At 39.9% G+C, this 15,113-nt stretch overlaps 1 protein-coding gene across 1 annotated transcript in view; it reads right to left on the minus strand.

Moving 5' to 3' along the window:
- Positions 1-15,113, minus strand: part of SPAG16 (sperm associated antigen 16) — a 1,123,687-nt gene that overhangs the window by 1,091,095 nt on the left and 17,479 nt on the right. The window contains exon 3 of the mRNA XM_066575621.1: positions 8,782-8,874. Within this exon, the coding sequence (XP_066431718.1) occupies positions 8,782-8,874 (93 nt within the window). The remainder of the gene's footprint in view (positions 1-8,781; positions 8,875-15,113) is intronic.

The raw sequence follows: 15,113 nt of genomic DNA on the forward strand, positions 1-15,113 counted from the left end.
TGCTCGCTCATCTCTACATATAATCTTGTGATCAAAATGTGCACTAGGAAGCTCAGTTAATATGCATAGTAAATATAGCACTAATGATATGCAATACACGTATTTGTGTATGCTTTGGCATGCAAAGCAATACGATACTATAATTTTTTGCGCGGTTCATGCAGTGTATAGCATCGAAATTTTACTTCACACGACAGCGTCTCTCACGCAAGCTGTCATATATGTTTATATTTTCCGCGTCGTTGTGTATGGGCGCAAGTATATACACGGAAAAATAGAACATTTTACACAATACTGACACACTAATGGGAGCAGAACTGCGAAAAGGCAATGTAACTGATTGCCTGTGAATTACCCCGCATCACACAGCGTAATGTGCTGTAATCATACGCTCGTGTGAGCCTGGCCTAAGGCCTTGTAAACCTAACCAGGCCATTTTGCATACCTTAGTTGAATAACATTATTGATTACCCTATAAATGTTCCTGCTAAAAGAAGATATAATGCAACATAAGAGGTTATCATGAATATTTAGTTATCCTCATTTACTACACGTTTGCATAGTCATCTATTTCTATCACAATGCTCCATCAGCATGTCCTGTTCATCTTTAGCTCTTTTTTTTCCCCTTCTGTTGAAGCATTTGACCTGCAGGCAATACGTCCTTGAAATAAGAGTGTCGGCTTCAGAGTAAATGCACGCATCGAGAATGTGTTTGGATGCATTGCCATACACAATTTATAACCCCATAAAACACTCTGCAGCAAGCCTTGAACTGGCTGTCTGCCCCTGATAAATCTGGTGGACCTTCAGGCGCTTACCACAAAGAGGCAGGGAGAGAGGAATTAATCAACTTTCACCAAAATATCCAATGACTTGACAGCTAGTCAGCAATCTGGACTATGGTAGCACTTGATTAACCTTCCGTGGTTCTGTCCTGAATGTGATGCGTCTTCTAAACCTAAAACCAGACAGTGGGGAAGATACTGAAACGCAGCAGCAGCCCGCTCGGCACACAATTTCCCTTAGTCAATGCTTGCAATATTATGCAGAACAGTGTCTCCAATCTCAGCGAATATGACCTTCCGTAATAAAAAGATAATTAAAGTGTGCAGTAATCACAATAAATAAAATAAAAGCAATTTACAGCAATGCTACCTTTTAACAAACCTTTTAATTTAGCCAACAAAACAATTAAACTTATTTCTAGCAGTAGTTTTGGAAGAACAATGGAAATATAAACCTGTCAAGAGTGTTCATAAAAGCGGTTTCTCATTTGCTCTCATAAGGGGATAATAGATTTTGAGATTCATCTTTGGTAAAGATGTGCAGAACTGTATTACAATATGCTTTAGCTGTACATTATAAATTAAGGAAGAGAGAAGGGATGTGCAAGCACCTATAGCTAGCCAGCACCTGTTTAATAAAGAGTAAAATAAGGAACCACACCAATTGTATTCTAATAGTCCCCTACTTACGAACAGGTTCCGTTCAAGTAGGCTGTTCGTAAGTGCTTTGTTTGTATGTCTGAGCAAATGCACATTCAAGCAATATAATCGTTGGGTGTAGAAATGGTAACAAAAATAAGGTCTTTGCCCTTACCTTGGTAAAATGACACAGCTGGCATATGTGGACTGGCTTTCTGTGGAGAGTTATTGACTGGAAATGGAGGAGGCGGTGGGCGATGGTGGAGCATCGGAAACGGGAGATGATGGTGCATCAACAACAGAAGAGGATGGGTCATCAGCACTAGGTGATAATGGGAGGTCAATATCAGACGGAGGGTGAGAAAATTTTGGCGTGGATGCTCTAACACCTGACGTTGATGGCACTAATTCAGGGTCATGATGAGACTCAGGCTTTTCTATCCTCTTAAAGAACCAGTCTAAAGATGTCTGGGTGGTGGCCTTCTTTTTCTTATCACATATGGCCCGGTAGCAATGAAGTGCATCATGGACAGTTGCTGCAACCCTGGTGTACCGTTCCACATTCGGGTCCTGTGATTCAAAGAGTGACAGAGTCTTCAATCATCTGGGATGCTTGTGCCAGCATTTTGGTCTGGAAATGCTTCAGTGCTGGTTCCATTTCCAGTTCTTTTTTTTCCTTCTTCCTATGGTTTTTCAGTTCCAGGAGGTCTTCATTGGTCAGCTCCTGTTGGTGCACCACAAAATATTCATGGAAGTCCTGTTTCTCTAGATTAAGGTCAAGCTTCCCGCTGATGCTCACTAAGTTGTTGACTTCATTTTGTTCTGCTACCTGTAACTTGGCTAAACTAGGGGAGTCATGGACAAACATGGGGCACAGTTTCTTCCCAACCCTATTCATGGTGGATTTCACACCATGAAGCATCAATGTTCTTTATGGAATTATAGATAGTGAAGTTCTTCTAAAATTAAGGCAATGTCATCCCAGAATCACCCCCAGTTGCCTTCAGTGCTTGACGAAACATGCAACAGAGATAATATTTCTTGAAAGTTGCAATGGCCCCCTGGTCCATTGGCTGGAGTAGGGAGGTAGTGTTGGGTGACAGGAAAACTACCTTCACGTTTGCATTAAAATCATCCAGGAAAGGAGGGTGGCCCGATGCATTATCTATAAGGAGATGAATGTTGAAGGGAATGTTCTTATTCCGGCAGTACCTCTCCACCTCGTGGAAGAAATGGTGATAAAGCCAGTTTTGAAACATAGCAAGAGTGACCCAGACTTTTCGGTTACTCTTCCACACAACAGGAAATGAGGCCTTAGCTATATTTTCAGGGCTCTTGGGTTTTCAGCATGATGCACTAACAATGGCTTGAGCTTCACATCTCCTGCAGTATTACCACCAAGCAGTAGAGTCTGTCCTTTGTGGGTTTGAAGCCAGGCATAAACTACTCTTCTTTACGGATGTAGGTTCTATTCAGCGTCTTCTTCCAAAAAAGGCCTGTTTCATCAACATTAAATATTTGCTGAAGTGAAAAGTTGCCTTCTTCAATGATTTTCTTAAGTGTGTCGGGGAACTCCTGGGCTGCTACTGCATCTCCAGTCACCTTTACGTTATGGAGGTTATTACATGCCTTGAAGCGGTTAAACCATCCATGGCTTGCAGTAAAGGTCACATCTGTTGCTTCTTCCCCATATTTTGTCTTCAAAAAGACCTAAAGCCTTCTCTTGAATAAGCATTAGGCTTAGCGGCTTTCTTTTCTGATGACAATCCTCCATGCAAATGCTCAGAAGTTTTCTCCAGTTCTTCAATCACTTTTCCATGTTTCCTACTAATAATAGTAGAGTGCATAAGCACTGAATTTTTCACGTTTCATGATCTTATCCATGTTCTTGAGAATTGTACCGATGGTAGAACGATTCATCTGGTACGAGCAAGCAACATCAGCCATCTTCTCACCACGCTACACTATTTTGAGAATGTCCACTTTTGCTTCTATTGTGATAGCCTGGCATTTTATAGCACTACCCAATGCATCACCACATAGTGGATTTGGTAGGGATTTCAGGCCTTCACTAATCCAATATGAATGACCCATTCTAAGGATATCTCCTAAAAAGTCATAAAAGACAGAGTATCTCCTTGGACAGTACTTCCAGACAGCAGTCTTGATAAAAATAGTGTGCTCACCTTATGAGGTGCAGAGAGCACAGAACCTAGATTAGCTTTAAAGGGATACAGTTATTACCTTTGAGTCCCATAAAATAAGTTATAGGGCTGAAAGGGAGGCATCTTTCATACGCATTGAACACCCCTTTTTAGCGCTGAAGTACCGCGAAGCCCGCGCGCGTCAGCAGCTTCACTCTTTCTGTGCGCACATCTCCCCATTCATCTCTGTGGAAGACACGCATACAGAAAGAGTCAAGCTGCTGACACGCTGACTTTGTTGGGTCACAGCTCTGAAATTGGATGCTCCATGAATATTAAAGACGACCCCCAGATTTCCTGTTTCCTCACCCTTGAGCCCATAACTTAGTTTATGGGGCTCAAAGGTGATAACTGTTACTTTAAATTGATAGCAAGGTTTGCAGCATCAGCTGTAAAAAATGTATTTGGATGATTTCAGGAGTCTTCTCAATCCAAAGAATATAACTTTAGATTCAGGTACTTCAGAAAATTGACATATTTATTTACTGCTTATCTATCTGTAGGGTCCCCACTTAGAATGTGCGCCATGATTGACAATGCAGCCCAGTGCACATCTTGAGCCATGTATGCAGTCCGTGAACAGTATTTGGGAGCCTAGATCTTGGATCTAAATGAGCGGCTTGCACCACTGAGATCCATTGACAACATGGAAAGGAGTTTGATGCTCACTGAGAAGACATTTGCAGGGTCGATGGTAGTATGGGAGAGTAGGATGAGCAGGCAGCTAGCTGGATGACAAAAGGAGAGGTATACGTGTTATTTTGATATTTGAGTTAAAAGGAGGGGGTAGAGGACATTTTAATCCACTCTCCTTTATAGAACTGCTATAATTCAGAAATATTGTTTTTTATTAAATGGCTTTCAATGAATGGGAGCCTCCTTAAGGTGGTGTGATATATCTACTGAATCTCATTATTGAACCTCACTATGTACTGAATATCAGGACGAAGGTAAAAATTGTCACCAGAATTAACAGGGCTAAAATTAACAACTCCTCACGGTATTTCGACGTCTAAACCTGACCAGATTTACGACACCGTCCTTGAATACTATAACAAACTATATTAGGCTCAAGAGGGTAATGCTCCTTCCCCAGAAACCATATTCCTGGGAGCAGTGAAACTTCCCTCCATATCAAATGCCCAGAGAGAGTCCCTGAACACCACTATATCTAAAGAAGAGTTCTTGAACACCATTAAAAACCTTAAGCTAGGCAAGGCCCCTGGACTCAACAGTTTCACTGCCCTTTATTACAAAAAATTCTAAGATATCTTAGTCCAACCATGGATAAAACTATTCCAGGAACTTATGAAGGGAGAGACTCCATCAAATGAATTCCTGGACTCCCAGCTGACAGTAATCCCTAAAGAAAATAAAGACCACCTGTCCCCCAAAAATTACAGACCTATTTCATTGTTTAACCTGGATTACAAGATCTTTACGGCCACTCTAGCTACACAACTGAATCACCTTCTCCCAGCCATAGTTCATAGGGATCAGGTAGGGTTTATACCTGAAAGACAAGCCCCAGACAACAACCGTAAAGTGTTAAACATTGTGGACCATGTCTCTAGTACAAAGACCCAGATGACCCTGTTAGCACTGGACCTAGAAAAGGATTGATACATTATCATGGAAATATTTATTTTGGGTTTTACAACACACTGGAATCCAGGAGCCTTCCTTTCTGCACTCTGGGCCATCTACTCTACACTTTCTACGCTCCTTAAATTACCCTCCGCTAGAGCAATTCCTATATGAATCAATAGAGGAACCCTGACCACGACCCTATTTGCTTTAGCTATTGAGCCACTGTCGGAGGCCATCCGCAATAACCCGAATATAAAGGGGGTGAAGTTGAGTGGTCACGAATGTAAAGTTAGCCTATTTGCGGATGACCTCCTGCTGACCTTATCTCAACCTTTAATGACATTACCAAACTTAATGTCTATTTTAGACACTTGGAGAGTTCTTTCGGGCCTACAAGTAAACACAGATAAATCAGAAGTATCCTATATCAACACCCCAGAGCATGTTAAGAAATTGGTTGATCTCAAATTTTCAATTTCAACAAAAACATTATATTACATACTTGGGTTTCAATATGACTACTTCAGTACATTCCCTGTATAAATGGAATTATCCCTTCCTACTTAAGAAACTTACATCAGACCTGTTGGAATGGGATCAGCCCTACTTGTCATGGGTAGGTAGGATCAATGCAATAAAAATGGTCACTTTGCCAAGAATACTCCATCTCTTTAGATGCTTGCCAATACCTATCCCTCTACCAGCTCTCAGTAACTTTCAACATACTTTACTTAAGTTCATCTAGGCTAACAAACATTATAGTATTAAACACACTATAATGTACTACCATTGACTAAATTGGGCACAGAGAGGCCTCCTATTTGTCAAATACTACAAATCAGCATGACTGGCCCAATGGACTATATGGCTGGGTAGCACAAATAGCCCGCTCTGGGTGGACATTGAGAAAAGACGTATATACCCGCACCTGATTCCGTCCTTAACCTGGTCAACAGATCCTCTTCCTCCAGGATTGCCTCAGATGAGCCCCCTTTCCTATTACTCCCTTTTGTTGTGGAGAAATTTTCGATTTAAATATAACCTGTCCTCTAAGCCCTCGACGATGCTACCAATAATCCCCAACACTCAATTCCCACTGAGTATGAACCTATCCTGTTTCACATGGTGGAGAAGCAATCATATAACTACATTACGCCACTTCTACAAGTCAAGGTTCATCACTAGACACCAATTTTTGACCACATTCAAACCACCTATACAGGAATACCTACAGATCAATCATGTGTTCCATTTTGTCCAATCCCTACCTCTACTTCCCCCGTTCTTCCCAATCTCACCCCATTTGAAAACCTTTGTGCTAATGACCCCTCTCAGAAAGGATCTCTCTCATATAGCAGGGGAAAAAACTTCAGTTCATGAGAAGGTGGGAGGAGGATCTGGGGATGGAGATGACCCTAGAAAGATGGCAATATTGTTGTTCCATGATCTCTAAGGTTAGCCATTAAGTTTCTCTTATGGAAATCTCAGTTAAAATTCTTCATAGAACGTATTTAGTTACACAGAGAGTCCACTATGTGTAACCATCCCCCTCCTTACTCAGTTTCCGAGGTTGCCGAGAGGTTGGGAACATGCTCCCCACCTGGTGGTCCAGCCCGGAGGTTGTTAAACTGTAGTCACAAGTCTACAGGTTGATAAATTGTTTGTTTGTGGGCGCAATTCCTAAATCTCCCAAGGTCTCCCTCCTAGGAAATCAACTGCCGACTCTTTAAATTTAGAGCTCATCGACTTATTCAGGTTATCTGTATGGCCACAAGGATTCATATGGCTTCGAAATGGAAAACCTCGACTCTTTCCTTACCTGAGGTAACCAATAGAATATTTACAATTATGCTATACAACAGGATCTAGGCTATCAGAACGGATACCTTACCCAATTTCCCTAATACATGGCAAGCCTGGATTGACTATCTAGAAGTCCCAGGGCTACATTATAATTTATCTTCTACCTAACCACCCTACCAGAGGCTAATCTCTGATATTCAGTATACAATCAATAGAGAATTGATATGGATCCTCAAAGACCCCGTGTTATATACCCTTTGTTACCCCTTTCAGGTATTTCATTTTTATGAGTACGATGTCATAATAAAAATTACAATACTTCAAGTCAGTAATAATGGGCCCCCTGTGTGGGGAATTAATGTGGTACACCAGTATTATTTATATGACGATTTTCATGAAAAACCATTGAAACTAAAAACAATTAGCTTTTCCATCTTGCCCAGGACCCAGGCAGATGGCCATTTTGGACTTAATATTAACCAACAGACCTGACACAGTAACAAAGGTGCAGGGTCACTAATGTCAATGACTATTTCTAAAACTTTCTATCGGAAATAGAATTGTGGAGCACAAACTGCTTCTCTAAGAAGAGGTATGCTCAGCAAACTGTTGTTGGAATATGGTGAATGCAAGGCTGCATTCAAATTTGACTTTTATGAGTTTAAGAAAAAAAAAAAAAGGTTGAACCGTTTTGGGATTACTAACCGTAGTTATTTACCAGCAAAGGAAAAAACAGATATGACTAACAAAATATTGAACTGAATTTTTAACAACCGGGTAAAATAAAGGACTATTCAGGAATGTGTATTTATAGGCCAGTACACCATTAGGCCAACAGCACACAGGCGGGTCGGATTCCGCATGTGGAATCCAGCACTTGCAGTAGTGTCATCTGCACGTACATGCTTTCTCTGTTCTTCATCTGTACTGCGGATGTTCCTCATAACTTGCCGTGGGACATGAGCAGTATAGACTTTTTATTTTAGCTTTCCTAGCAATGATCCGAAATCTGCAACCTTTACGAAATGTCATCGCGGAAGACCATGGATTGGATGGCTTCCATTGACTTGAATAGAAGGCGTCCACGCAAAACTAAAACATGCTGCGATTTTTCCTCCGCGAGTGGAAAAATCACAATTGATTTCCGCTCGTATAAAGGAAAAAAAAGAGTTTTCCAATAGTATGTAATGGGCGGTATTTGCTGTGAAATCCAGAGGCGGATGCCCGCTCTGAATTCCGCAATGCAAATCCGCTCATTTGCAGGCAGCCTTATAGGTCATTGATATGATCTTTGAATTTCCACATACAAATAGAAGAAACAAGGATGAATGACAGTCAACATTGTCTAGATATAAGAACAGAATATTTAGTGTTCACAAAAAAAGCATCCTGCAATAGATATATGAAAATGAAACATTTACACATAAAATATACCGGTCGATCCTCAGGAAAGACCAATCCAGCTTATTGGACTGAAAACAGCAGCTCTAAAGTATTATACAATATACTGTAAGTTACACTGAAACCCCAAGCACAAATGCATTTTGAAAGCTGTTACAACGATTAAGTTCATAGCATCCGAAATATGTTTGTATTTGGGGTTTCAGTGCAATTTATACTTCAGAACAAAGCATTTTTGTCCAAAGAGCTGAACTGTTCTTTACTGCGGTACTATATATATTTGGTCTATGTGAATCCCTGCATTGAATCTATTGATGCTGATATTGGGTGGTGAACTGCTAAATCCTTTTTTGTTACCTGAACTTCCTCATTCTGCTCTTCAACAGTTTGCACTGCCCTTAAAAGATCTTCATCCCCATCTGTCAGACTAAAATCATCATCAGCTGGGATCTGAAAAAAAAACAAAAAACGATTATTTTTACCAAAAGCCACCTCATTTACTTTAAACATGCAAAACAGATTTGTCAGCTTCCAAAGAGAAAATGTTGACATCCAACAAGGTTTTTTAAGAGGTTAAAATGTAATGTGGTGAAAGAGGGACACTAGGCTCTAAGGGGTTGTCCCTTTAAAGCCCAAGGCTCTAAGGGGTTGTCCCTTTAAAGCCCAAGTCATTCTATTAATCCATCAATCGAAAGCCTTGGAACTTGGTCTCTATTTAGAAAAATGGAGGGAGCTGCAGCTGACCATTTGGGTTTATATACAGCTCATTCCAAACATAATACCTTTGCAATAATACACTGTTGTATTGAGTTCTCTAGAGCAAGAGCTGCTCTTGTAGACACTCTCGGCCTCGGCTAATTATGGAAAGAGTCAGATCCTTTAGAAAGGTATCATTCCTCTATGTTGGCCATATACTCTGATGAAATAATCCCCTTAATTGCAATTACACATGCATTTTCAAATTTTAAGTAGTTAAGCTTTAAACATTTTAAATTACTTCAATCAAATCATTATGGTAACATATTGTTCTAAAACATTCTGAAAATGTACAGCAATCAGAAGGTTAATTCATGTCTTGCTGAGTAAGAATTTTCATTTTTCTATAGCCGTGACTGTGAATGTTAATCAAAAATACAGACGGTTCAGTGAGAACCATAATTTGCGTGAGGGAATTGAAAAGACCCGACCAAAAGCATGGATGCCGGACCAACACATGAAACTGAAAGCCAGAACACAATTCATTCCATTTAACCCCTTACCTTCGTCAATGACATTTACACTTTACGCTGAAAGCCACTGTAAATTATTAGTCATTCTTGCTGTTCTACATGAGACTATGCAAAATTGTATATTCGTATTCATGGAAAGTAAAACGGAAACATTTCAGAATAAGTATGAAAATGATGGAGGCTGTGGGGGGAGGGGGGACGGGACGATGAAATTGTGAAGGAGGGACACAGTAAGGAAATACTTGTCTTCTTAAAACCTTTATTAAATATGACTGTTCTAGTAATTACAGTTAATAATGATCCTCAAAGAGCCTTTTATAACATTGGAATATATTATTATTGTCGCATGGCTTTTCGATATCTCAAGAACCACATAAAAATAGATGTGAGTATTAATATACAAATCGTGTCCATCCAGACTTCTATACAGGCATGTTGTAGATAGTGAACCTACAGGCAGCACGGTACGGACAAGCATGTATAAAAAAAATGTAAAAAAATACTATAGAAAGCAATCTACTCATCACTCTCGTCCATAAAGCTCTCCACAGTGCTGCACCACTCTCCATCTCCTCCCTGATCTATGGTTACCACCATAACCCTACTCTCCGCTCTGCTAACATCTTCCATAATCCAAAACTCCCACTTCTATCTACAAGACTTTTCTTGAGCTGCACCTGTTCTTCGTCATGTGCTAACCTGGGCAATAAGATTAAGCACCAAAATCTTACAGTTTTAGGAGTGCCCTAAAAACATGTCGTTTTAGACAGGCCTATCACATTTCCTAATCTGTCTGTTTACCCCTATTCTATAGTCTTCCCCAGAGCCTGACCCCATTATCCAACTCCATGCACCCTAAAGCACTTTGTAGTTGTGCATAAAGAAATTAGCTGGTGACCGGCTTATACAGCTTGACATAGATTGGCCTATTTTCTAAAAAAATGGCTGGACCATTGCACAGAACAAGCACGTTTACGTTCTATCAACTCTATTTTCTCATAGATTGTAAAGCTACTCCTATTGTTTAAATACTGTATGTAATTTCTGATTGTCTGTATATGTTCTTTCTCATTTGTAAAATTCTGCATAATGTGTTGGCGCTATGTAACTGAAGATTATTATCACATGCCAATGTACACATGCATTCCCCAAGATCTTAAAATGAATGTGAAACTTTACTGTCTGTGACTTGCTGAACTTTCAGTTGTGAATCTAAATTTATTGATTAATTCCTGAAAACTCGGAATATCCATCTGCTGCGTGTTATGTCTCACCCAAACATTACATCTAGGATACTGTGTGGAGTGGTAATGCTACCTTTCACAACCTACATGTGGCAATCAATGTTCCCTTTCACAAACCACTTGCTATAAAAGGTAGATGTATGAGAAAACAGATGCATAAGAACAGCAGTGTGGTGGCATTTCATAAAGAGTTTCCTGTAACCTTTCATATAAGTGAGTAACAGTACATGGAAAATAAACATCACAGGGTCAGCTTTATGTGAGAACGGTTTCTCCACTGCTGTCCATGGTGCTGATCAAACCACCAGCCACACATTTGTATAGGTATGTAAAGAACAAGATTATTCAGAATTTTATTTATATAGATATATTTGAAGAAAATCCAAAAATCCACACGTGAAAATAATAGTAGGACATAGCTTTTAATATCCTTAATTAAAACAACAGATCCATAACTAATAAGCCAACACATATACAATTATGACTTCATGTATGAGCGTGTAGAAAGAAAAACAGCACTCCATGGTGCAACACAGCGTTATTTAGCAAGGCTGGAGTAAGAATAGGAATATTGTTGGCTGCTAGGGTTCTGTAAACCTATAAAAAACAGCAGCAACCTGCCTGGTGGATCAGCAAAAGCTCCCGTGGTAACATACAGTATTGGCAAGAAGAACGGGATGTCAGAAGACATGAGGATGTCAGAGGACTGGTTCAATGGCAACGTGCTTCAGCACTATATAGATACCGTCATCTGGCCCTTATTACCCAATATGAGTATATCAGAATAACAAAGTGAAATATAAATCAATAATTCATAAAATGCAATAGTCACAATATGAATATCCAAAAGAGAGGCAAGTGCATCCCCTTGTCATGGCATACCAGAAATATTGTATGCTACAATCTTGTCAAACTCCAAGCTGTCTGTTAGTTGCCCGATATTATGTGGGCCCTAGTTCTTGGTAGGCAAATAAGAGGTGTCAGGACATTCACTGTCCATCCGATGAGCCTAACCACAAAGTGAGCACCCTAAAGAGAACAACCCCATCTGGAGCCTTTCCCCAAGTCGTTATCCCTAGACAGGCCACTATACAATAGTGTCCCTGAAATATTCTAATGATTCAGCACTTTGCAATACAGATACACGCTGCCACCACCAGTTTGTTACAGGTAAATTGGAACCCAGACTTATGAATGATGAGCACACTCTTCGGCATTTATGAGTAGTTTTAAAATTGACAAGGCTTAACTGATAAATTGTAGATTTATTCTAGAAAAAGTCTAGCAGTGCAAATATAGATATGTACAAAAGATATACAAAAAAAAAAAAAGTTGTTACACAGGAGTATAAGGAAATACTGTATTAATGCACAACAGGCAGTATTTTTAAATAAACAAGAGAGATTAAAAGAAAGTTACCATTCTTTGTGCGATGTCACACGGAATTACAGGGTAGTCCACATGCATAGTGAACTTCAAAGGGCTTAGAATTTGGATAAAGGACACGCTCCATTTAAAAGTCTCCGCAAAACCAATCCACCGCCAGCCTTTTCCCGACATCATCAAGGTAGGTAGAGTATATGCGGGGAAAATCTGTAGGAAACCCTGATTTAATATTACGTCCATATTTCCACAGGAGGTGCTCCAATTGGAAAGATATGGCTGTCATGTTTAATATCAGGAATTTACCAATCCATAGCTACTAAGCATGATACGTCAATTAGGCCATATGCCATTTCGGTGTGTTACCAAGTTCAAAGCGCAACATGTGTAGAGGTGGTTTGTTCAGCTGATCTGCCTGATTCTGAAAATATATGTCTTATCAGGCTAGGCCCTTCAGATGACCCAATAACTTATTAAAAGATTCTCTTAATAAAAATCTTGGCATCACTTTGTCTGTGTGAACCAGCCTAGGGTTCACAATATCTTGGTGGTGGTGGTGGGGGGGTGGGGGTCTTTTAGTACTTTTGTGTTAATAGCTAGTTTTATTGCCAGTGGAACAGGATTCCCTGGCTTCTTGTACATCAAAAGGCCTAGCAGAGACAAGGGAGGGAGTAGTGAGATTGAAACACTGAACTCCTCTTTCCCAGTATCATGACAAATTACAAATGCTAGCTAACTACATACAATGGCTGCCATATAGCCAGCCTAAAGATCACACCTCCCCTTTTTAGATGGGTGAGGGTGGATGATCATTACAGATCACTTCCAAAGCCCATCCCTGCCGCGTAGTAAGGGGAAATTAAAGTGGCAAGGATGTCAGATTAACTTTCCTAGGGTCCTGAACGGCAGCTGATAGATACTGGACAGATGGGGGGACACTATCAATCTCTTATATCACAATCCTGACATGACAGGCTTCGTCCAGGCAGATTTTCAGGGGGTGTGTGTGGTATATTATTAGAACACCAATATAGTAAGTGCACTAGTCAGTTATTGGCCATCTCACAATAACTATGTTTATTTAGGGCAAATAATGCACTGCGGTGGCTATAAGTAACACTATTCCGGCTACTTCATGGGATGCATATGGCAAATCACCACTAAACTGTACTTGCTGGGTATTTAAGCCTTCCATCCCAGGTGTGCAAGCTCTTATGTCCCACTCATTTGTGTGTGTGATGCAATGACACTGTAGAGATGGTCAGACCACTGAGATGATAACCTAGCAACAATGAGAATATCCTAGGCTTAAATCACAGGTGAGAAAATCCTGCAATGTAACCACTAATCAGTAGATTTCACTCCATCTAGTAATTAATTGCCAGGCACATACAGTTTAGAATTCATTCAGAAAACAAGGTTGAATAATCCTGAGTAGTGTGTATGCATTTGGGACATATAGGCCAAGCAACTTGAATGTAAGCAGCGCAGGTTCAACCTGGGTATAATTGCACATATGGTTTTTCAAGGCTGAATACATTATGCTCCATGAATTATTCTAACTTTTTTCTTCCTCTTGTCATTTTTGTACTTTTGAGGGTGCATCAATGTTTGCCTCATTTTCTTGAGCCTATAACTCTTTGAATTCTGCCAGCCCTGAAAATGGATAGGTACTGATTATTATGAAACATAGCTTAGAGTGTACTGCAAGAGATGTACAGTGGAGACCATTGAGAGAATGCAGTGGGGAATCCACAAAGCATTTGTACTAGTTTACCCGATTGTGGTTCAAGCACACTGCGAATTCTCTACAGCGGGCAGAAGATCAATTTTTATTCTGCGAGTCCAATGAACTACATTTGAAGAATCCTGTGGAGTCCCAAGTGGCATAATCCATGCAGGTTAGTCCTGATTCAGCTGGATACTTGAGAGTCCTGCATACAGTGGATACTTCAGCCCAAATTACTATGTTGTGCAGGAGTTTCTGTAACTTCATTTTTTTTAAAGATATGTTTCTGTACTTTGGACACATATTGATAACTTTAAAAAGGGATTTATATTTGCTACCGCATGGTGGCAACAGTATATATGGGTAAAACCTGGCAACAGGGTCCCTTTCAATGTACCAGATAAAAATGAACACCTCAATCCCAGTAGCAGTGGCACTAGAGAATGTGACTTGAAAACTAAATTCAAGCACAGGTTATAATACAAACTATGGTAGTGTTCTATACACAAATTGAAATTTTGGATAGTATTTTTTCCTAATTGTAGCAAATGAAGAGGGTGATTATACCTACCCGATAATCGGGTTTCCAAGAGTCTCCACGACAGCACCACCTGAGATCGCCTCCTCCTGATAGGACAGGAACACACCGAGAGGTTAAAATCCCCCCCGTCCTCCCCTCCTCAGTGTATTATAACGAAACTGCCGGGGTAGGAGCTAACTAAAACTTTTCACCTATCTGGTATTTTTTATTTTTTTATTTTTTTTTATTATATATATATATATATATATATATATATATATATATATATATATATATATATATATATATATATATATATATATATATATATATAAAAAAGCACACACTTTTTTTTTTTTTTTTTTAGAGAGGGTATGTACGGGTGCTGTCGTGGAGACTCCTGGAAACCCGATTATCGGGTAGGTATAATCACCCTTTTCCCAGGTCGTCTCCACGACAGCACCACCTGAGATGTATCAACTAAAGTTATTTTAGGGTGGGATTGTCGCCGAGAGGACCCTACGACCGAAGGTCATGTTCATATCTAGCTGCACTTTTACCCTGTAATGTTTGACAAAAGTGTG

Source organism: Eleutherodactylus coqui, chromosome 8, assembly GCF_035609145.1.
Source record: "Eleutherodactylus coqui strain aEleCoq1 chromosome 8, aEleCoq1.hap1, whole genome shotgun sequence".
In the NCBI taxonomy this organism is placed as follows: Eukaryota; Metazoa; Chordata; class Amphibia; order Anura; family Eleutherodactylidae; genus Eleutherodactylus; species Eleutherodactylus coqui.